This window comes from Sander lucioperca, chromosome 8 (assembly GCF_008315115.2).
Source record: "Sander lucioperca isolate FBNREF2018 chromosome 8, SLUC_FBN_1.2, whole genome shotgun sequence".
NCBI lineage: Eukaryota > Metazoa > Chordata > Actinopteri > Perciformes > Percidae > Sander > Sander lucioperca.
The window spans coordinates 23,826,218-23,848,441 of NC_050180.1; the positions used below are offsets into that span (position 1 = coordinate 23,826,218).

Below are 22,224 nucleotides of genomic sequence, written 5' to 3' on the forward strand. Positions count from 1 at the left end.
TACTGTCAGATGATAGATCCCCGGTGAGATGGCTCCGGAGCCGGAAAGCGCCGTTGCTTAGCAACCAAGGGTCCAAACAAGCGCGAGCTGCATCTGAGGAGTTTGATAACGTGATTAGCAACTCGGCTTACTTCATGTTAATTAAACCTATCTTTAAAATATCGCTTAGCTCTTTAAGATATAATAACCATTTAATTTGACTAAACAAATGGCAGGCAAGAAGAAAGAAGCGAGTCTGCAGGTTGGACAAGCACAATGTCGTCTGTAATGTTGACATGAGTCCTCTAGCTATGTTTCAAGGTAACTTTATGAAGCCCTGATATTAATTCGTTTTTTTTTGTTTTTGTCAAGGCTTCTGTCACAAACCAAGAGCAGTGGGAGGAGATGCTTGCAACCAAAGGTTTAACAGGTAAGATTTACTTCAGATCAGAAGTAAAATAGTCATTGTTATGTCCCGTTAAAAGTGAATACTAACCGTCACAACACTAAGCATCTGTTCAATTACTGTTGTAACGTTATAGGTGTAACTTAAATAAACAGAATGTGTGACTAAGGTCTGTCAATCTGAGTGTAATTTATTGTATGCTGCTGCCCCACTGTGTTCATTGGTATAACTGCAGATTGAATGCTTGTACCACTCTTCCTCACACTCTCACACACACACACACACACACACACTGTCTCTAGTTGTAGATGTGTACCAACAGTGGTGTGGTCCCTGTCGAGCTGTGGTTAGTCTCCTCCGAAAAATAAAGAACGAATTGGGTGATGACCTATTACATTTTGCCACAGTAAGCCCCAAGTAAACTTCAAATGTGAAGAATTTAAATTAAAACCAAAATTTGTGAGGTAGCAACCCTAAACTTGTATTTGTTTGTGTGTGTGTGTGTGTGTGTGTGTGTGTGTGTGTGTGTGTGTGTGTGTGTGTGTGTGTGTGTGTGTGTGGTACAGGCCGAGGCAGACAACATTGATGCTTTGGAGAAGTATCGAGGGAAATGTGAGCCCACCTTCCTCTTCTATGGGGTGAGCGGGTGTGTGTGTATGCATGCTTGTACAGTAAACGTGTGTGTGTGTTCATGCTTCAGTATACATGAGCCATCAGCTCTGTGTGTTTTGCCTTTTTGTCCTTTGTATACAATTTCTGTCTTAATAATTTCACTCTCTAGTTATTTCTATATTTTATTTTTCCTTTTATCATGACTCTGTCATGCTCAGAGGTGTAATGATTTAGGGCAGAAAAACAAATAGGGCCATGAATAGAGCTGTGATCTCTCTGGTGGTGATGCAATTTGCCGCCCGTTATTTCATTTGGGTTATTAATACTCTTTTATCAGAAGTCTCATCCTTGAGCATATTTTGTTGTTGTTGCAGACTTTTTAGCTGGGCCTGCAGTAGTCAAAGCATCTCTGTATGTCACTGCTTGTTAAGTTAAATTTGAGTCAAAGAATGGTGAAAAAAAACCAAAAAGGTCTATGTGTTGAATGAATAGGGTGGGGAGCTGGTGGCTGTGCTGCGAGGGGCCAATGCTCCTCTCCTTCAGAGGATGATTGTGGAGGAACTGGCCAAAGAGAAGTCAGTCCTGGAGCAAGGTGGTGAACGCAAAGCGGTGAGCAGTAAAATACGTGGCACACATTCACATACACAGTACAGTTATCCCTTCATACATATGTTCATTTTGGAACAATAGTCCTATCTGAGCAGCAGTTTGACTTGTCATAGTAGGAAATGTAGGTGTTACTATTAACACCAGCCATGTAAGCCATGACAATTTGGCAGGATTAGGACCTTGAAACTGAAGGAGCTAAATGAAATTCAGCCGTCATTGATTTTATTATTTACACCTGTACTTTTCCTACTGTAACATGTAAAAATGTATTCCTGTAAAAAAGGCCCATTAGTTAATTATGTTATCAATAAGTCAATCGGCAGAAAATTAATCAGCAACTACTAATTGATAAATACTCTTTTTGCATTTTATTATGAAGTTGTAGAACAAATATATACAAAAACAGAACCAAAAGACAACAAACACAAGTCAATAACACCCACCCTGATACACCCCTGACATACAAAAAAAGTTGCTGGAGTAGCAAATAGTTATCCATGCATGGCAAGATAAACTGTACAGACAACCACACTACTAGGTTGCAGCTGAGTCCATTTGCTTACTGATATAATCAGTAAAGGGACCCATTTTTCAAGCAAAAATGCTAAACATGCTCTGGTTGCAGCTTCTCAAATGTGACCAGTTACTGCTTTTCTTGTCTTGAAAGAAAAGGAAAAGGAACTTTCTTTGGACTGTTGGTCGAACAAAACAAGAAATTTGAAGAAATCACCTTGGGTTTCCGGGATGGACATTTTTAAACCCAACAATTATAGACTAATTTAGAAAATAACTGAAAGATTAATCAATATTAAAATAATCAGTAGTTGCAGCTGTATTTTATTTATTCAAGAAAGTAGGTATGTAAGTGTTTCTACACACCCATGTTTTAGGGATTCAGTGTTTTTATTTGGTTTTGTTGTGTCCGTCAGGTTAAAGATGATGGTCTGGTGGATGGTGAGAAGAAAGACGAGGAGGAGACGCCACAGCAGTCAGAAAATGAAGAAAGCATAATTGGTACTGTGGAAAAAACATAATCATATTAGTGCTCCATGAGCATTATTGCTGGTAATGTTGTTACTGTGATTACCATTGTCGTTTACCAGCATCATCATGATGCCGTTCACCATTTAATCTGCATTACCATTCATCACTCAAGCGGTTCTTTTCTCCTGTAGTTCCTGCCAGTAAATCCTACACAGTTGCCATCATCAAACCAGATGCTGTTGCTCACGGCAAGGCAAATGAGATCATTATGAAGGTACACAGAGACTTACACTGACAAGATTGTCTCAAGCCTTCCTGCTGATATTAGTTCATTATCCTGACATTACTCCCCTGGCTAGATTCAAGATGCTGGGTTTGAGATCCTGGCCCACGAGGAACGCACGCTGACTGAGGTTGAGGCTCAGGATTTTTACCAGCACAAAGCAGAAGAGGTATGGTGAGAATAACAAAAAAGACGTAAGAAAAAACATTTGACAGATACAGAAACACTAATTGGCATACTAGTCAAAGTGCTGATCGGTTTAGTGTGTTTGTGAGGTTAGTCTGGGCAATTTAAATTCTGAGTCAACATCCTTATGGGAGAGCAAAAATCATTTCAATTAGTTTGCAATACATCACACTTCCATCTGCATTTTTGCACAGGGCTCAAAATAGATCTGCTGTGTAAGCAGCTTTTTTTGTGCTTATCCCGCTGTTTGTGATGAGACTAAATGATTAGAGATTCAGAAATATAAAACATGTGAGGAAAGGTGGCTAGGTGAAGCAATAATGTTGATGAAATAATATAGTAGTATATTATGAACCTTTTAAAAATAAATCCATACTAATTTCTTCTTCTCTTTGTCACCTTGTGAATTTAAGCCCTGATTCAAGACATAAAAAGACTTGTTTCTAGTTGTATGTGTTCACTGTACATATGTGTATGCTCTTGTCTCTTTGTTTATGTGATTGTGGTTTGTAGGCTTGCTTTGAGGACTTGGTGCAGTTTATGTCCAGTGGTCCATCCCATGTTCTGGTAATCTCTCAGATTGAGGGCTCTGCTAACGTAGTGCCAGCATGGCGTGAGTTCATTGGCCCAGCAGACATAGAGGAAGCCAGGAGAAATAAACCAGAAAGGTTAGTTACTGAAATTATACCTATGCTACATTCAGAAAAAGAGTTGAGAAAACATCAACAATGGCATTAAAACTGTAAGATACAGCATGATGAGAAGATCATTCCTGTGTCTTTGTATATAAGGACATTATTATATGTTAATAGCATAGACATTTATTAACGCACCGTTGATTGCAACAGTGTGAAACAATCACAGGCTTAAGTCTGGGAAAGCAAACAGCACTTTCTCGCCTGCTCCGTCAGACACACCCAAACATTATGCTTCTCTCTGGTTGAGCGCCAGCTGAGCAACCATCTGCTCTCCTCTCCTTTCTCCCCCCTGGTTTCCTGCAGTTTGCGGGCACAATACGGCACACAGACACTGTTCAACGCAGTGCACGGTAGTGAGAACAGCGACCAGGCCAGCAGGGAGCTCGCCTTCTTCTTCCCCAACTTTAGGACAGCCTCAGTAACAGAGCAGGATGGGGAGGAAGCGCATGTGGAGAGGACACTGGCTCTTATCCGGCCTGACGTTGCCAGAGAAAACAGAGGTGGGGCTTGTGCCAATTACACAAGCACAAGTACACACCCAAAGGTGGTTCATATTGACATGGTGGGACTGCTTCTTGATTCCCACAGCAAAGGTGTTAAATGACAAGTGCAGTTTAGATTTTTTTGTAATTGATCACTGCAAAAAAAATGTGTCACACTTTCAAACTACAATATGTCTATCTATATTAAAACTATAAATTATGCCAGTTCATTAGGTACAACTAGCTAAAACTAATGCAGTCTAATACAATGCAATACATAAACACTGCTTAAACAGTTTCAACAAAAACTGAACATTATAACTTTCATGAAGGTAGGATTTATTGCAGGATTGTTGTATTAGACCACATTAGCTAGCTGTACCTAATAAACTGGCAAATTAGGGTATATTTTATATCTATTGTTCTGCAGAGGAGATCTTGGCTCAAATCCACAAGTCAGGCTTCATCGTGGCTCTCCAAAGAGAAGTGATGTTGACAGAGGAGCAGGTCAGACAGTTTTACTTCCAACATGTTGAGGAGGACTACTTCCCTGCATTGCTCCAAAGCATGACCAGGTAACTTGCACATGCGCTACATAATTCTAAAGAGAAGTATGTTACTGCAAGTTTAACATTTATATTTCCAGTGGGCCAGTGCTAGCTTTGGCTCTGGCCAGAACGGGGGCTGTCCATCATTGGAAGAACATCATTGGTCCGTCTGATGTTAATAAAGCCAGAGAGGAGAGTCCTGAATGGTAAGTGATGTGTGGCGCAATTCCTTTACACACTTAAAAAGAGAAGTCACTGTGGAATAATTAGTAATGTTTGAGTTTCACTGTTATTCCATCTGACAGCTTGTTAGAAAGAACTTTGTATTTCTCTTTTGACTTCTATTTTCAACCTTGTCAGTTTTTGCAAGTTATTAAAAACAAATGTGTGATTAAAGAGAGAGAATGCTTCCCATCCTACAACCACACAGGAAGAAATCAACTACATGAAAGTTTATTTTCCGACAGTTAGAACTTTGTCTCTAAAATGTATCTTTGTCGTGTGACTGCACTACTTGTTGTCTCATTCAGCCTATGATGCACAATGTTCACTCCAGTTTCTGGGGTTTCTAAAAGGCAGTCTTAAAATTGTAGAAAATCACTAGCTGAAGTAGAAGCAGACAAGGCAGGGTGAGCCAAAGTTAGGAAAAGTACAATAAATTACACTACTTCGTCCAAAAATAATTCCTAGAAAAACATCAAATATTACCTATTAGATATAAATGGTACGTGACAGTCTAATCATACCTGTAATGCTGACTTATGTGTCCCTCATCACTCACAGTCTAAGGGCCCAGTTTGCTGTGGAGAATGAGCCTATCAACCAACTGCATGGCAGTGAAAGCCATGCAGAGGCAGAGCGAGAGATCAACTTCTTCTTCCCTAAACAGCAAACACTGGCAGTGATCAAACCTGATGCCATGGAGGAATACAGAGGTCCTTTCTGGTCATTTAAAACAATGTAAAAATGTACCTGTGTTTGTATAGATGTGCACAAATAATCATATAACCTTTATAATGTATTTTCTATTCACTCTTAACAGAGAAGATTTTGGATGAGATCAGAGGCAGCGGTTTCTCTGTAACGCAGCTGAAGGAGATGGTGCTGTCGAGGGAGATGGCTGAGGAGTTTTACAAAGAGCACAGAGAGAAGCCTTTCTTCAACCAACTGGTGGAATTCATGTGTCGGTAAGTCAATACCTGTCCTGAACACAGCCAAAGGAGAAGAGCAAAGTGACAACAGCAGACCTGCCCTAATTCCTGTTGCCACTGGAAATTCTAACAGCACTTACAGTAATCTTAGCTGCTTAAAATCAAGGCAGCCTCAAGCAAGTGGCTGGGAAGTCCATCTCAATTTCATTCTTTGTTCCACTGCACATCGAGGTTTTAGAGTTATCTTCCGCTCCGATTAGTCCCTTCAATTGGTTGTTACACAACTGCTCGGATACAATGGCCAGAGAGATGTGTGCAGCTGGGCACTTCGGCTTGAAAAACTACCTTTACTGTAGTTTTATATTCTAGCCATTGTGGAATGTTTGTTCTTATAACTAAGGTAACACTTTATATCCTGCAGTGTATTTAAGGATTAACTTAATAACAGGCTGAAAAGCAGTGTTTTTTGCTGCCCTCAATAGAAAATGTCCTGTTGTGGCTGTCGACAATTTAATTGCATTATCTGTAATTGAATTTCAGTGTAAAAATTGTCTTTTGTCATGTGTGTTAATGTGTTGCTACATTCATATCTATAGCATCAATGACCACACTGTAGTGGATAGTTGAACGTAGGTGCTATTGGTCAAAATTAATTAATTAAATTAATTAATAATAAACACACTAAAAGAGGGTAGGCAGGTGCATCACTCTTTCCCTCTAAATTTGAAAGGTGTTGAATACACTGACAGTGAATGGGTAAGGTTCATCAATCATATATGTCAGCAATCACTGGTCATACTAGCCAAGCATGTATCATGAGCATCACATAATCCAGCACGATATATTTGCAGTAGCACAGTCCTCTGAATGAATAGTCAGGCTTTACCAGGAATGTCTTAAAATGACATTGATATTACACAAAATTCTGTCTGTTATATGAACATCCTGTCATTGTTGGTTTCAGGGGGCCATGTATGATGCTCGTCCTGACCAAGGAAAATGCAGTGGAGGAGTGGAGGGCCACTATGGGCCCCGCAGATCCTGACCAAGCTAAGGCAACATCCCCAAACTCTCTGAGGGCCCGCTTTGCCTCCGACATCCTCCACAACTCAGTCCACGGCTCCTCCAGTGAGCAGCATGCAGAGGAGAAGATCCGTTTTATCTTCGGTGACATCTGCTCAGAGGCAGAGCTCACCAGTGATGGAGAGACTGACACAACCATTTTAGGTAATCATATGACATATGACATTTCCATCTGGCACACCATCTGGTTCCAAATAAATAAAATGTAGGAGATTAAAAATGTAAAGTTTTTATGTTTTCGTTGGTTTTTATAGCCTATTTCTGCTAGAAACAATATTTCATCCAGCTATATTTGTCATGGTTGAAAAGCAAATACTGTAAACTTGAGACTTCAAATAAAGATACATTTTATTTGCAGCAAAAGAGCAAGACTATTCTGCAGATGAAAACACAGGAATGGCAAGATCTTTAACTGAAGAACTGTCCGATGACCATAATGAAGGTATGAGTAAGTGAGTAAATGATTAGAAGAAGGTATTTCACTGACATGTTAGCTGTCCTAATGCAAGGGCTTGATCCTTCAATGTCTGCATTTCTCACTGAATAGGTCATAAACAAACAACAAATAAACAAAGGCCTGTTCCCGCCCAAAGGCTCATATAGGCATACACAACCAGTATAAATGCCTTTGCACCCCTTAGTAGCCCACAATCCATTCTGCACCAGTCAGTTTGAGCACAGGCAATCCTCATCAGTTTCGTAAGGTATTGGTCATCAGTGAGCAGTAAATATATCACATTAATAAGACCAATGAAAAAGCCTCTGCAAGTTGTAAATAATGGAAACTAGACAACACAGCTGCTTTTGGTCTTTGTTGATGCTAGAATTGTATTTGGGGAGAAGATGCAGGTTTGGCCAGACCTTCTCTGTGAGGGCAGCATCTTTCAAAGGATCCAGCTCCTGAACTGGGACACTGCAATACTTCCTGGGAAGTGAGAGTAGCTAGCAAGTAGATACGTCTCTCATCTGACAATTCAGATAGCTTCCACTAGTCGAATGGGGCATATCTTCTGATTCAGATTAAAATGAGGCTATTGATCTTCATAATGTTACTAATATCAGCTGAAACGGAGATGTAAACTGCTCTTCCAGTCTCTTTGGCGAGAAGAGGGAAGTAAATCATGACCAGCTGCATTGTGGATGATATTAAAAGGTTTAGGCGACATAATGTACCTCTGCTCTGCGAGTCCTATGGCTGATGAATTTGAACAATACGGTTTTATTGGTTCTATAGGTTCTTTCTGTGTAGGAAATTCATTAATATGTGGTGGTGGTTGTTATCATTCAGAAGACTGAAGCTAATGTTCCTCTTTACTTTACAGGTGACCCACATAATTTGAATCCCTGCAGCCCACAGACAGAAGGAAGTGACGATCCAGACCACTCAAATTGAATCAGCACCCTTACTTGTTTATCTTGTATTGTGGGCATATTCTGTAACATTATAGAAAAATTCAATATCTGTCACTCCTCTTCAAATCATGAAATAAACATGTATCTGACATAGGTGGTGACCACATATTACTTAGCTAGTTAAAGGGAGTACTTGTAAACCTATCGAGTTTTTTAATACTGCTGACAGCAGTTGACAGTTTATAAGCTTTCTTGGCTCGCAACAGCAGCTGTAAACTCCAGACTAAGACCAGGATCATACAGTCGCCACAAAGCAACCAATCAGTTCAAACTTCAAAGAAGCCTTTAGCTGAATCGAGACTTCAGTTCATTCTATGTTGGATTGCTAACAATCTATCAATTTTACTACTACCATGCTGTAATTAGGCTTGGTTGTGTTTCCTGTTACAATTGAGGAGAATACCTGCGTCAATGTGACTATTGTATGTGAGAATGTTAAGAATATCAAGTTATAAAATACACCACAAAGTTCTTGGTGTTATTAGCAGCTCGCTGGTAGATCAGTTGGTACTGGGGTTTATGAATTAAACTGAGGTAAAACCAGAGTAACTGTTACTATACTTGCATCCAGTAAGCATTCAGGTTATAATTTCAGAAGGATTCTAAAACAACCTTGAGTCAGACATTTATTTATTTTTCTCTTATTAGCAAAAAAATGTATAGGTTTGTATATTTTACATCTATTAATATAACTGAAGCATTGTATGGAAGCCCATTTCCGCCAGTAAAAGAAAAAAACAAGTTTAAAACGTATGTAAGTCATTATGAGAAACTCTCAAAATAATGGCTTAGTATCTCAAAATAATGGGAACATTTCTCAAAGTAACACATATGCCTATGCAATTTTCAAGAACTTTCTTATTTTTTTGAGATACTCATTTTAAGAATTCTTGAAATACTACGTCTTTATCTTTGAGTGTTTCTCATTATTTTGAGATACGAAGTAATTATTTCGATTTAAGTAAGTCATTTGTTTGAGAAAGTTTGTAATTACAATGACTTACAGAATAGGAAATAGGCTTCCATGTATTTGTAAGCTTTTAAAAATGAAATACATTTAGTCATGATAGGCAAAAAAATGGGAACTGGGACTTGCAAAACAGAGTATTGTCATATATAATTTGTCAACATGGAAAGGTTCAGTCATCTGCTGAAATTGTCTTTGATGCTCCTTTTACCGTGGCTTTGTCCAACCACACCGTGGTGTTAACCAGAACTGTTTAGAGGCGGGGTGTCCTCCCACTCGTTCGCAGCCTCCAATAATATGACTTCATCTATGTCGTCATCTGCAGTGAAAGACCTCTGGAACATCTCCATGATGCTCCTCTGGTTAGGGTCCTGAACAAACCCATATAGTCAGGTTTACAACTGAATCTACAGACACCCGTTTTGATTTAGCTAGGTGAGCTCTGTTGCACTGTGTAGCCTCATGTTAATATGTTTCATCTATGTAAATGTGTGAATGCTATTTAAAAAGTGTAAACAGGATTATACTTTTATTTATAGACAGATGCAGAGCTTACCTTAGAGTGGAAGCTGGCATTCACCGCTTTGTCTGAGAGGTTGGACTCAGACAGACCCACTTGCTCCAAGACATTCATTTTTTCCTGGATCATTGGCCTGGATCAATAAAGAGATACATAATAATAATAATAATAATAATTATAATAATGATAATAATAATAATAATAATAATAGCACAGATACAATACAATTCACTGCTTGTCACCATATGCATATCAGACAACCCACATTAACTTGAACCCCTAATGTTTCAGTTTTGGCTCAGTAGTGAAAGACTGTTTGATTATCAGTGTGATTGGGTCATACTGCCCACTGACTGACACATACCAGAGGTGATCATCAGCTGTTCCCTTGGCAACCAGGTAGTGAATGTTCACATTGCTGGTTTGTCCAATACGGTGCACCCTATCCTCTGCCTGAACGAGAATCTGCAGGAGGAAAAAAGAGCATTTGAGTTGTATTAGCATCACCAAACCTTCATTCAGCTGCAGTAAAGTTTGACGAGTGTTCTGCTTGAGGAAAAATATAAATAAAATGTAAAGTCATTATTCAGGCTTGAAGCTGCCAAAAGTTGAAATTAAAGCACTATTAGGATTCCTCATGGCTTTGGTTACTGACACAGAGGTGGAGTACAGGAGTCAATTCATAATGAATGAGATTTGTCCCCTTTACTCCCCAATTTTAGAATGCCCTATTTGACTGTACTGTGATCCGGGTCACATCTCTGTCACTGCAAGCTCCACTGTTAGCATAAAGAGAGAGTGGGAGTGGGACATTTTCACATGATGCCTGGATGAAAAATGGCAGCTAAAAAAGTAAAATTCAATCCCAATGTACATATATGAACAAGGACAGCAGGAAGAGGGGGAACAAGGGAGGATAGACTATCCCCCTCTTCATGCCTTCTAGCAGGTATACAAAGTTTTCTACAATTCACAGGGCAGACGCTGTAGGTGCACAGCTTTGATGTTAGCAAAGCATTGCCAATTTACGTAAGTAGAAGACTAGAAAGTAGGAAATTTGCATTCATTTGGCCACCTGAGGATTACAACCTCTGTTTAGGTCACCCCCAACTCCTGAGAAAGTCTCTCTCTACACTTTTTACTTTGTCTTTCAAAATTGAGTCCCAAATGAAAATACTACAAAGTAAAATGTGTTCCTAATAAAGTAGTCACAATGAGTACACACTATTTTTGTAGCAATAACTTTCCATGGCTTACCCCGGGGTTCCAGAAAAGCTCAGCGAAGACCACCAGGTCAGCAGAGTGCAGGGTGAGACCCATGTTAGCTGCAGTGATGGACAGCACAGCCACACAGGTCTTAGTCGAGTACTGGAACTTGTCACACAGCTGCTGCCGTTCAGCTGAAGGAGTGGACCCATCAATACGGATGTGACTGACATTCTATTAGAGAAATTAAAAGGCCAGAATGTATATTAAATAGCGGGCCAATACAAATCAACAACCCTTCCTTGTTAAACTTATTATAAGTTTACTTATTAAGTAGTAGTAGTAGTACTAAGCTCAAATGTGCTGCCCACACTTGTTCCCTGCAGCTACTGATAAGAGTTGACTTTAACTCCCACGAAAGAGCCAGTCTGGTTAAAAAAAAAGAAAGTAAAAATGCACTGTCAAAATTACATTTCTTTGTATACAAGGCTTTTGTGCAGTCTGTTATCAGTACATCTGACTCACCTTTTTCACTAGTTCGGTGATGATATGATCCAGGACTAACTTATGATGGGCGAACACTAGAAACTTCTCCCTCCCACACTCCAGCATGTCTGTGATGTACTCCCTGGCAGTGACAGAAACAACATAGCTCTCAACTGTTTCAACAAAAGCAGTGAAATATTCAGTCCTATGTGTATTTATTCAAACTCTTCAAGTTATCTCAAATCCAGTGCAGTCACAATGGCTTGACAAAAGGTTCGGATTCATTTTACATTTTAATCTCAGTGCTCATCACATCTGAGCTGATTCGACTTGCTGATCCCCGACCATTAGAGGGTCTGTACTTACATAATGGCTTGCAGCTTGGCTTCAGCTGTGTGGTTATAAAAGATGAGGAGGGCTTCCTTCTCTTCCCTTTTCTGAAAAAAAGCACAAGATAAGAACGGACAGGAAATTCTGATTAATGATTTGATAAGACAGCCATTACTCTGAGGAGCAGTGTGATAATTAACAATCACGCTAAGCTACTTTCTCCCATCAGTGTATAAATACTTAAAGTGCTCATATTATGCTTTTTGGCTTTTTCCCTTTCCTTTATTGTGTTATATCTTTTTTGTGCACATTATAGGTTTACAACGTGAAAAAGCCCAAAGTCCACCCTAGGGATGAGCGAGTACAGCATTATCTGTATCTGTATCTGTTAACCATATGAATTATCTGTATCTGTAGCTGTACTCGGACTGGGCGGGGCCTAACCCGGAAGTGGGCGGGATTTAACCTGGAAGTGGGTCGGTTTGTCTTGAAATGGGCGGGGCTTTAACCGGTATGTTATTTTAAGCATGCAATTGATAATTGATATGGGTTGATCAGAAATTGTTATATTTATTGCTGATTAGAAAACTATTTACATGACAGCATCAGCATTGAGCTTCAGATCAATGGTTTTGATCACGATAACAAACTATATACAGAACAAGAACAATGAATACAACACATGTGGTTGCAATTATGAAGTAAAATGTAATGAACAAGAGTTTTCATACTCAACATAACTTTCTTTTTTTAACTTTTAATTTTTTTATGATCAGTGTGATTTTTTTGGTTCTTTTTTTATTTTTTTTATTTCCACACCAGGTATGTGTGTGTGTGTGTGTGTGTGTGTGTGTGTGTGTGTGTGTGTGTGTGTGTGAGTGAGTGTGTAACAGAGAGAGAGGGGGGCGGGGGGGACTGTGTTCTACGGATCAAATAGTCCGACGCTGTTTTTCAGATCTGTTTAGAGCCAGCTGACGGTTTAAAAAAGAAAAAAAATCTCCGACAGGCAGAGACGCAACGCGAGTCGCATTCTACCAAGCACCACGTCTGAACAAACCCCACGTTTACCAGAACTCTACTGGTTAATAAGTAAGTACTACAAACCGAAGTAAAAAACAAACCTGAAGCTGAAGAAACCCTCAACATTAACAGAAAAGACCCGCGAACCTGAGTGACTGAGGGAGAGACAGAGAGAGAGAGCTGTTCTGTGTGAGTGAGCAGAGCGGGACACACACAGCAACACAATAAATCTGTATGTGTGTAGGGGAGGGGCGCTGTGACGACTAGCCTATCACAGAACGCAGACACAGTCAACTACCCAATGAAGATTTTTATTCAATCCGAGCACAGATATTGACTCGTATTACTCGTACTCGGCAAAAGTGCTTTATCCGTACCGGATACTCGTTTCAGCCGAGTATCCAGCTCAACTCTAGTCCACCCCAAAGGCACTTAACATCTTCAACAGAAAACACTGTTCACAAACAGCTCTATTGTAGTCCAGCCTTTACTTCCGTGACAAACGTGCGTCACTTTGTAACACACGTTATAATGCTCGCCTAGCTGCTAGCGTGGCACACCCTCATACTCTGCTTTTGACTGGCTAATAGTCCTTACCTAGCTACTGCGCATGTGCAACTCCCAAAAAAGATGGAATAGAAGTGAGATGCCTCACTCTGTAGCTAAAACAGAGAGCTCAACACACAGGGTGAAAAGAGGAGCTGCAGCAGTGTGCAGTACAATAAAAATATGGCGTTTTCTGAAAATTAAACCATGTAAACCTATTCTGATATAACCTCTAAATACAATTATGAATCTGAAAATGAGCATAATATGAGCACTTTAAAATAAGACTTGCTGAAGTATTCAGGGACGGCCTGAAAAAGGACTCCCTCATGTGAAGAGGACAGAACCAATACATGTAACTTTCCTGGGCTAAACAAAGGTTATGTTTAGGGTAACCAAAGGGTATTGGATAATTTAAAGGTCAGATTATGAGATTTTCAGCCAACATGACATCTCTTAGTCTTACGGGATCTTACCATTTTCTGTAATCTGCTTCTTCCAATGTGTCATTTTGTCCAATTTAACCACTTTCTGGAAGGATCGATTCATTTTGCATTCATTTCTAAAACGGGAGACTGTAAATTTCAGCAGAGCCTTGTTTCTTAAGGTTTATGATACTTCCATTTTAAAAGCAACACATTCTTTTCCAGTTTTTCCCGGGACTGTGGTAAACATTTGTAACTTACATTGCTGTGTTGACTGGCCAACTGCTTGGCAGCAGCTGACAGAGCAGCTTTTATGCGGGTGTTGATACCATCTATGGTCACCGTGACGACCTTGCGTTGTTTAGCAGGAAGCTGGGAGAGGACGTCGCACTTAAGGCGGCGCAACATCAGACACTCCTCCAGCAACAGCTTCAACTCCCCAAGGTTAGAAGAGCCCGAGTAGTCCCACCCCCAAGGTGACTAGAGAGGAAGGGGATAGAGAAGGATAGATGAGAGGAATTTAATAAAATATTAGAAGATGGTTGGATAAAAGAATGGAGCCAACATATACGAGGCTCAAGAGCAGGTAGCGAGACCCTTGGAGTGTCCAATGTCAAGGTTCTTGTTAATCATACACAGGGATTAGATTTAACGCAAGTCAAGCCAGAGACTGAAAAGCTCAGGTTTCCGTCATAGAAATTAAACTGGGATAGCTCCAGCTGGTCAGTCTCTATGTGGATGCCATGTTGATGTGACTTCCATGGTAGAAATCATTTTACAGAGCAAAGCAAAAACTCCACAATCTTTCAAAATGAGTCATGACCAAATTAAGAATGTAATTGGCCTTTAAAATCATGTAGCGTGTTCCCTACTTGAACCCACCAAAATTAATTAAGGAGATTAGGTGGCAAGAGTAGAGCAACACAAGGAGAAGCGTGGAGACAAAAAAAGAAATCAGTGGAGGAATCCGCTGAAACTCAAAAAACAGATTCAATGTTGGTGAACAATGTATGTTCACCAACTTACACTGACTTAAAGTTTCACCTTTATAATCCTATTGTTCTCAGCAGACCTGTCAAATTTTCCCACCCCATTGCAAATACTGGACATCCCATTCAAGGAACTGCAGCCTATAAATATGAGTGAGGCGGATAAATAAATATTCACTAATCCAACACCTAAACCTTCTATGTTCTCTGAGGTGTGCTACAATTACAGCTCAACAGTATTAAGCATCACACTTGGACAGACGATTGTTGAGGCTTAAGCTACCTGTGTGGCACCGCAGTAACGCATCCCAAACTCATGGAAGCGAGGGAAGAGTGTAGGTCTGACAGCCAGAATCTGGGTGTAGAGCTCAGAGGGTCTGGACATTGCAGGGGTCCCAGACAGAAGAATCACTCTCTTTGCTGCCTGAGGATGGAAAAACAACTCTGATCAGAGCACTGCCAAGAGAGTCTAGCTGACAAAGCAAGAAATTAAACCCAACTTCAGCTGGTTTGTGGATCTATGTTACCAGGCAACATACATATACACTACATATGCAAAACAATGATTTCTCTACAGTGACACAGGGGAAACTGTCCATTAGTACAGGGATCCTATCGGAACCTGTGGCAAATGGTTGAAATGGTTATTTAACATTTTTGAAAACACGTAGTGCAACAACTGTCTTACAAGATTTTGTGTCGGGTGGTTGAATACCAAGTTGAAATACTTGGCCCAAAGAAAGAAGATCAGTAATACTGACCATATAAATGACATGTATACTCACATGCTCTATGTTACAGAGCTTGGAATATAGCTGAAATAACTGTTCTGTTGCTCAACTGTTACCAATTGAAAATTATGTTTACTTTGGGATGGATTGTGGATACATTTTGGTTTATTTGCACACATACTGTGACTGCAAGGTCCAGCCTATGTTGGTTAAGGCTATATGACAGCCAATTGTCTGTAAATCTGGATCTTGTTCTAAGAGTTTTCATTAATTATCTGGATAATTGTACTTGCAAAACCTGGAACCCCCACAAATCTGATTTGTGACCTAATGTAAAGGAACCTTTCCCAGGTTTTACCAAGTAAGGTTATACCTCGACACCATATGAATCTGCTTCTTTAAAAATGGACAGGTAAATTTCACTAACAAGTGGAAATATAACCTCTTTGGTGTACATGTCACAAAATGAGTAATCCAAATAAAAGATGAAATAAACGAGAGAAGAATAAGCACCTTCAGCAGAGGCAAGGCTGCTTTACAACGAGCAGTCTTCATGTTCTTCAGAAAGTGAGACTCATCCTGCACAGAATGACAAAATCAAATATTTTGTCTATAAGATACAGTAATTACTTTTAAGGGCAAAACAAAAAACAGCCATTTCTAAACACTGCACAGTTCAATCACACAGCTAACCATGATGAGAACATTGAAGGGGTTGCCTGGCTGCTGCTTGTCCATCCTGCTCAGCAGGTCGTAGCTGATGATGTTGACCAAACCAGAACGCAGATTGTCTTTGGCCTTCACCACCACGTTGATGCGGTCAGGACTCAGGGAGGGGAGCCAATGTCTCAAGGCCTACAGGCATAGATACTTACTCATGTAAATCAGAGACTCAGAGTGAAACTAAATTCTAGAGCTGTAAGGATGAATCGATTAGTTGTCAACTATTCAATTACTCGCCAACTGTTTAAATAATCAATTAAAAATCAAAAAGAAAAAGTAAATAATCTCAGCTTTTTAAACATAAATTGTTAGTTTCTAGTTTCTTCACTCCTCTATGACAATAAACCGAATATCTTCGAGTTGTGGACAAAACAAAACATTTGAGGACGTCATCTTGGGCTTTGGAAAACACCGATCAACATTTTTCACCATATTCTGACATTTTATAGACCAAACAACTAATTGATTAATCGGGAAAACAATCCACAGATTTTTCGACAATACAAACAATCATTAGCTGCAGAATAACAGTACTGGTGTTCAGGTGTTCAGGCTGTACCACTGTGAAAAAGTCAGATTATGACATTTTTAATGAACACCATAGAAAAATTCAATACTTTTGTGACTGACTGCTACTTATCACTTATAATTTATTCTAACTACTATCACAGTGTTCCCATTTAGAAACAACCAACCACGTAGTAGTAGTTAGGCCTGTGGCCCAAATGTTTCTGACAGTTCACTTATACTTGCTTTCCATTCGCCTGTCAACCTGGCTTAAACTCATTAAGTTATAGCTCCCATGTTGTGCAGTAGATTTGGCCAAATGCACAAGACAAAGTGCAGATAAAAGCCAAGCCAGAGGAGTAAGTGTCCTTTAATGGGCCGACATCCTGCGACTAAACCCTCCTCTGCGATTCCAACTCCTGATTGGGGGACTGTGTTTGATCCAAAATATCTATTTAGAGAGCAGACTGTCTTGTCTTGTTAATAGACAGAAGGCCAAGTAAAGCTCTTCTCAAAATGTGCCGCTACTACAGCCTGGAGATGCTGCTGCGAGTTAAGCAGAGAATAGATGCTACCAAACATGAGACACACTCAGAGAAAAGGGAAACCTGAGATGAAATTTAAATGTATTGAAATTGTGAAAGGAAAACGGGGAGAAAGAGGCTCTAACATTTCAATGATGCCAAGTGTGGGCGCGTCATAATGGCCTTGTGGTCTAACACCAGTCTACCTTTCTTCTGTGGGCTCAAATTAAAAGGCAAAAAAATATATATACATAGTTCAAGCTATATCAGCAATGTCAGGTGAAACAGATCTTTATGAATAATATAATTCAAGTAGCCAAATAAATAAACTGTTAACATCTCCATAATATACCAATGCTTCGAAATCCAAATTATCATCTGCACCCATGAGATAAAGAAATGGAAGCATGCAATTCAATACTGCCATCTCCCCTACTGAAGATAAGGGACCTACAGAGTACAAGCAGTCCTTGGGGAACAGTATTAACATTCTTCAGATGCAAATGAGCTTTAGCAGAAACCAGCATTATAATGTGTAAGGGAGAGCGTTTGTCAAAAGAGACTGAAAGAATATCCTTAAGAGGGTGCCTGCTGACTTAATGCAGACCGATAATGACACCATTAAATGGAAACAAAGTGATAAACTCTAACACCTACCAAGTAATGTACCATTTTTCTTCCAACACACAGAATGCTTTTTTACCTCGGCCCAGGTGAATCGCACAGAGGAGGGAGCCACCACCAGCAAAGGCCACTCGGACCTGTAGTAGGCTGCTATACAGATGGCCTGCACAGTCTTTCCCAGACCCATGTCATCTGCCAGGAGGAGACGGCCTTGTTTAGACACCGCAAAACTACAGGGACACAGAGAAATGCTAAAAATTAAAATCTACAGCAGGACAGTGAGTGAAAGTCACTCTAATCCACCCTTATATCTGCAAACTCGAAGCCACAGCACAGAGAAATGGCACAGAAATATTGGCTTATTATGATAATTATCTCTTCATTTATTACAAGACTGGTCAAATTATAGATAAATAGCTGTTTCCTTATATTGAGTTATTGGCTACACCATGCAGAACGAGCACTTATGGCGCCCAAAGCCACCTACTTGACTCCCTCCCTCTGGAAGGGCATGAGGCTGCAGGTGAGCACGGGGTCGATGCTGGAGAGGTCTGCTTCAGGGACGTCTAAAGACCTGGCTTCAGTCCCGTCAAACCTGGAAGAGAAAGCCTGGACTACTGCCCTGGGCAGAGGCTCCACCTCCACTGCTGCTATCCCACCGAGGATATCCACTGGGTATGAAACACAGCACGGTCAGATAAGATGGCAAATATAACAGAGACAAACCAGGTAAATAAAGCAAATGTTGTTACTCACAGAGACTCTTGTAATCCTCAATTGAAAAGCTCCACTTTCTTGTTTTCATGTCTGCCACACAACAAGAAAACAACACATCCTGTATCAGAAGTCATAAAATGCAGATACGACATAATAAAAGATTGTCAAGAAGACAGAAAAAGAACGTTAGTTGCATAATTTTACCATAGTTCTTTGTTGGCATCTGCTTGAATGCTGCAATGATGTCGACATGGTAACCAACGTCAACCTCAAACTTTGTCGGAGACACCAGGATGCACTGGCCCCGCAAAGTGGCTCCAGGTTTCTGCCAGCCATTACACAGCTTCAGCAGCGCCCCCAGTGCCGCACCGTCACGAGCTCGGCTGGTGGCTGCGGCGACGTCCACTGCCTCCATTCCCTCCAGAGGTCTCAAAGACACAGAGGTAATAGCAGCTGCTTCCGCCACTGCAACAGAGGGTAAAGACAGAGGAGATGCAGCAGCAGCCCAAAGAACGCGAAAACTCTGTCATGCCTTTAATTTAGGCTACTACAGAGAGGAAGAAAGGAGTGCATGTTCCCATGAATATTGCCCTGATGTTCAGACTTAGCTGGTGATAGTCCTCCAGGCTGAAGTTCCACATCTTTATGGCAGGGTCTAAGGCAGAACAGAATACTTTATTATTCTAAAAGACAGTGCAGACATTGAGATGGACATACAAAACCAGACAAAAATCACTAAATTTTGGAATTTGGTGTTCCTATTTAGAAAATGTATATTGGGTAGGATGAAAGATTTGAGTATCTGGCCTCTTCTACAGAGGACAGCTCTGAAGCTTTGGCCAGATGATAACAGTTTGTATTATGGTGGAGTTCAGTCATTCATTATTTGGCCTTGCAGGTTGTCCTGATTACGTGCAGACACATTGTGAAACTAAGGCTTATTTGAAAATCACAATAGCTGCTGTTACAAAACACAATACAGTAAGTCAGAACTTAAAAATACGGTTTGATACACAGCCTTATTTGGTGCAGGATGGTGCATAACCTTCATCGTCTATTGAGGGGTTTGTTGTTTTTTTTTGGTATGAGGCATATACATGAAATAACTCAATCAGCTCGAGAATGTTGACAGTTTTTGTTGTCCTCTCTGTCTTGATATTGTTTTTAATATCTTTCTCAATTTTCAAAAAATACAGACACTGATAGAGTTTATGGTTAATTACTCTTTAAACAAAAGAAAATGTTGCTCATGTATTTATGATTCAATATCCAGTGTTTGCCACATTTGTGGTAGTCTTCCCCAAGGGTGCAGAAGTGGTGTGGCTGGAAAAAGCATTGAGCATCAAGACTCAGCTGTGAAACAGCATAGTTGCACAGGCAAATACTAACCATAGTTCTTTGAGGGGATGGATTTAAAAACAGCAATCAGCTCTGTGTGGTACGCCACTTCTACTCTGAAGCGGCCCTCTGTGTGAGCTGCACATTTTCCTCTTACAGAGATGACAGGCTTTTTTGCAGGTATAGCATTCAAAGTTGATGAGTTGGAGAGTAGCTGTGCTGCAGGACTTTGGGCAGGTTTACTAGTTTGCTTGTAGAATGGGCCTACTGCACCACCAGAGCTATTGGAGGTGAGGTTAGGTTTGGGGTGAACAGGCTGTGGCACACCAAAGCTTCCTCCACTAGACAGGACTGGGCTGCTCACATGTTGATTTCTTGTCTGAGGAAGTGGGTCAATGACTTGTATCTACAAGCAAAGACAAGGAATTGGGAAATAAGTTGTTATTTTTCATTCAAACAATACATGATTGAACATTACAGCACAAATCGTACCTGTCTCGTAGAATCAGAGCTAATCTGGTTGATTTGGTTGCTAGTAGCAGATAACTGCTGCTGCTGCTTTGGGCCTTGATTGTAGTTATTGAAGCTAGGTGAGTCTTTTTTGAAGGGAGGGACAAACCGTTTTGGTGCAGAAGCTGTGTGTTGAGCTAGGGTAGCAGGATCCGAGGCAACGCTCTGTTTAGAGGGCTGTAACGTTACCTGCACTGAAGTACTGCTGAGGCCTGACGAGGTCTGGGTATCGCTGCGAATAGTCTGTCCAAGTCTTTGGGCTCTTCTCTCCAAAGCCCTCCGTCTGTTTTCCTCAATCTTTCGCTGCTGCTCTGCAGTCAGCTGATTAGACATGATGATGAACTTTTCTGCAACTAACGTTACTCGCTAACGTTACCTCAAGAGTCATTCACAAATTCAAATAATTATCAGTCACACTCTGCACATCTAGTTACCTACAAGCAAGTGATCCATATAAACCCATCTGGACTAACGTTAGCAGTACAATTATCGTTATCCTAAAAGTTCGTAAACTTGGAACGTTACTGCAGCCTATCTCTCAACTGTGCCAGCTAACGTTGCTAGCGTTGACGGCGTCAGTAAAACTTACCAACATAAGCATAGCAATTAATCGACCGCGGTTTTAGACATAAATGAGTATTCATTCGTGAAAGAGCAGATGGACAAAAGTGTGATCTAAAGACGGCAAATGTTGTAAAGTTTGTACGAACGAAGCAGGGCGAAATATCTTATGCTAATTGACAACTTGCTAGCTGGTTGTCTGCCGCGCAGGAAGTGACGTATAAAAACATGAGGCACGTGGAGGTGTTGGTTGTCAATAATAATTAATTTCTAGAAAATCCGTATTTATGTAACCTGGGGAGATATGTTTGATATGTTAGCTTGAAAGAAAAAGTAAGAAAGAAAGAACATGTTCTTTTTTCCTTACTTTTTCTTACTTTTTCTCAGTGGGCGGAGCTGTGGAACTGCTGAAGTGATTTATAAAAAAAATCAATGCTACACTGCAGAAAAGTAACATCCCTTGGAGAAATTGTGTAGGTCTCTTCATTGACAATGCTCCTGTAAATACAGGTGTCAAAAATTCAATTAGCAGCCAGAATGCTGAGGGAAAATGGCAGCATTTACATACATGGATGCCCCTGTCATATTATCCACAACACTGCCAAAACATGCAGGGCAGAAGTTTTTGGAACTAAGTTCAAACAGGCTACTGATGTACACTTTATATTACCAATCTGTTAAGCCCAATGCCAAGTAAAACAGTTTACTGATTGTAATATTATATTGTATATATTGTAATAAATATTTGAATTCATGTATTGCAGATATCTGGATTTGATCCAGAGGATCTGTGGAGTTGGGTATTGGTTTAAGGGAAGCACCAACAGTAAAGGTTACCTGGTAGGTTTGTGATTCAACCAGCTTTACTGTTATACAACAACATGCAGACATTTTTTATTTGTTTTTTATTGATGTTATATATATTTTCCAGAATTTTGTGACTTCCATGACAGCAAGTACATGGAAATGCTGCTGCACATTTCAGTGTGATGGTTAAGCCTGGAGAGGTGTATTACACGACTTCTGCGGCAGTATGGGCCACTTACCAGCTATTTTAAGTCTTTAA

The 22,224-nt window shown here is 40.2% G+C and overlaps 2 protein-coding genes across 6 annotated transcripts in view; one reads left to right on the forward strand and one right to left on the reverse strand.

Annotated features, from left to right (window-relative positions):
* Positions 1-9,621, forward strand: nme9 (NME/NM23 family member 9). Of its 2 annotated transcripts, none has more exons than XM_031299410.2 (17): positions 1-241; positions 352-409; positions 688-791; positions 952-1,023; positions 1,490-1,606; positions 2,536-2,620; positions 2,782-2,864; positions 2,950-3,042; positions 3,573-3,727; positions 4,061-4,257; positions 4,670-4,814; positions 4,886-4,993; positions 5,571-5,722; positions 5,830-5,974; positions 6,903-7,165; positions 7,380-7,473; positions 8,344-9,621. In XM_031299410.2, exons 1-17 carry the CDS (start codon positions 209-211, stop codon positions 8,345-8,347), a joined length of 1,908 nt encoding a protein of 635 aa, XP_031155270.1. In that variant the 5' UTR covers positions 1-208; the 3' UTR covers positions 8,348-9,621. The 2 variants fall into 2 exon arrangements, with proteins under 2 accessions (XP_031155270.1, XP_031155264.1); XM_031299404.2 differs by having other exon boundaries at positions 7,380-7,463.
* smarcal1 (SWI/SNF related, matrix associated, actin dependent regulator of chromatin, subfamily a-like 1) overlaps positions 9,048-22,224 on the reverse strand; it is a 27,630-nt gene continuing 14,453 nt past the window's right edge. Inside the window, exons 1-18 of one of the 4 annotated variants that reach the window (XM_036004190.1) lie at positions 20,819-21,383; positions 20,580-20,773; positions 20,139-20,493; positions 19,354-19,404; positions 18,954-19,214; positions 18,789-18,839; positions 18,520-18,703; positions 18,112-18,262; positions 16,348-16,509; positions 16,168-16,233; positions 15,207-15,347; positions 14,196-14,414; positions 11,980-12,050; positions 11,653-11,755; positions 11,179-11,361; positions 10,286-10,386; positions 9,958-10,054; positions 9,048-9,772 (exon numbers count right to left, since the gene is read on the reverse strand). In XM_036004190.1, coding sequence (XP_035860083.1) covers positions 9,641-9,772; positions 9,958-10,054; positions 10,286-10,386; positions 11,179-11,361; positions 11,653-11,755; positions 11,980-12,050; positions 14,196-14,414; positions 15,207-15,347; positions 16,168-16,233; positions 16,348-16,509; positions 18,112-18,262; positions 18,520-18,703; positions 18,789-18,839; positions 18,954-19,214; positions 19,354-19,404; positions 20,139-20,493; positions 20,580-20,773; positions 20,819-20,930 — 2,634 coding nt within the window. In that variant the 5' untranslated portion in view covers positions 20,931-21,383 and the 3' untranslated portion in view covers positions 9,048-9,640. Of the gene's footprint in view, positions 9,773-9,957; positions 10,055-10,285; positions 10,387-11,178; positions 11,362-11,652; positions 11,756-11,979; positions 12,051-14,195; positions 14,415-15,206; positions 15,348-16,167; positions 16,234-16,347; positions 16,510-18,111; positions 18,263-18,519; positions 18,704-18,788; positions 18,840-18,953; positions 19,215-19,353; positions 19,405-20,138; positions 20,494-20,579; positions 21,385-22,224 lie in introns of those variants that run through there. The other 3 variants (XM_031299381.2, XM_031299373.2, XM_031299390.2) reach the window with 3 other exon arrangements.

What these genes read in the sequence shown, in the direction of transcription:
- nme9 (XM_031299404.2), top strand. Translation starts at nt 209, where the DNA reads ATGGCAGGCAAGAAGAAAGAAGCGAGTCTGCAG. An exon ending in CGTTGCCAGAGAAAACAGAG is followed by an intron (nt 4,258 to 4,669) that starts GTGGGGCTTGTG and finishes ATTGTTCTGCAG; the next exon opens with AGGAGATCTTGGCTCAAATC. An exon ending in GTCCGATGACCATAATGAAG is followed by an intron (nt 7,464 to 8,343) that starts GTATGAGTAAGT and finishes TTTACTTTACAG; the next exon opens with GTGACCCACATAATTTGAAT.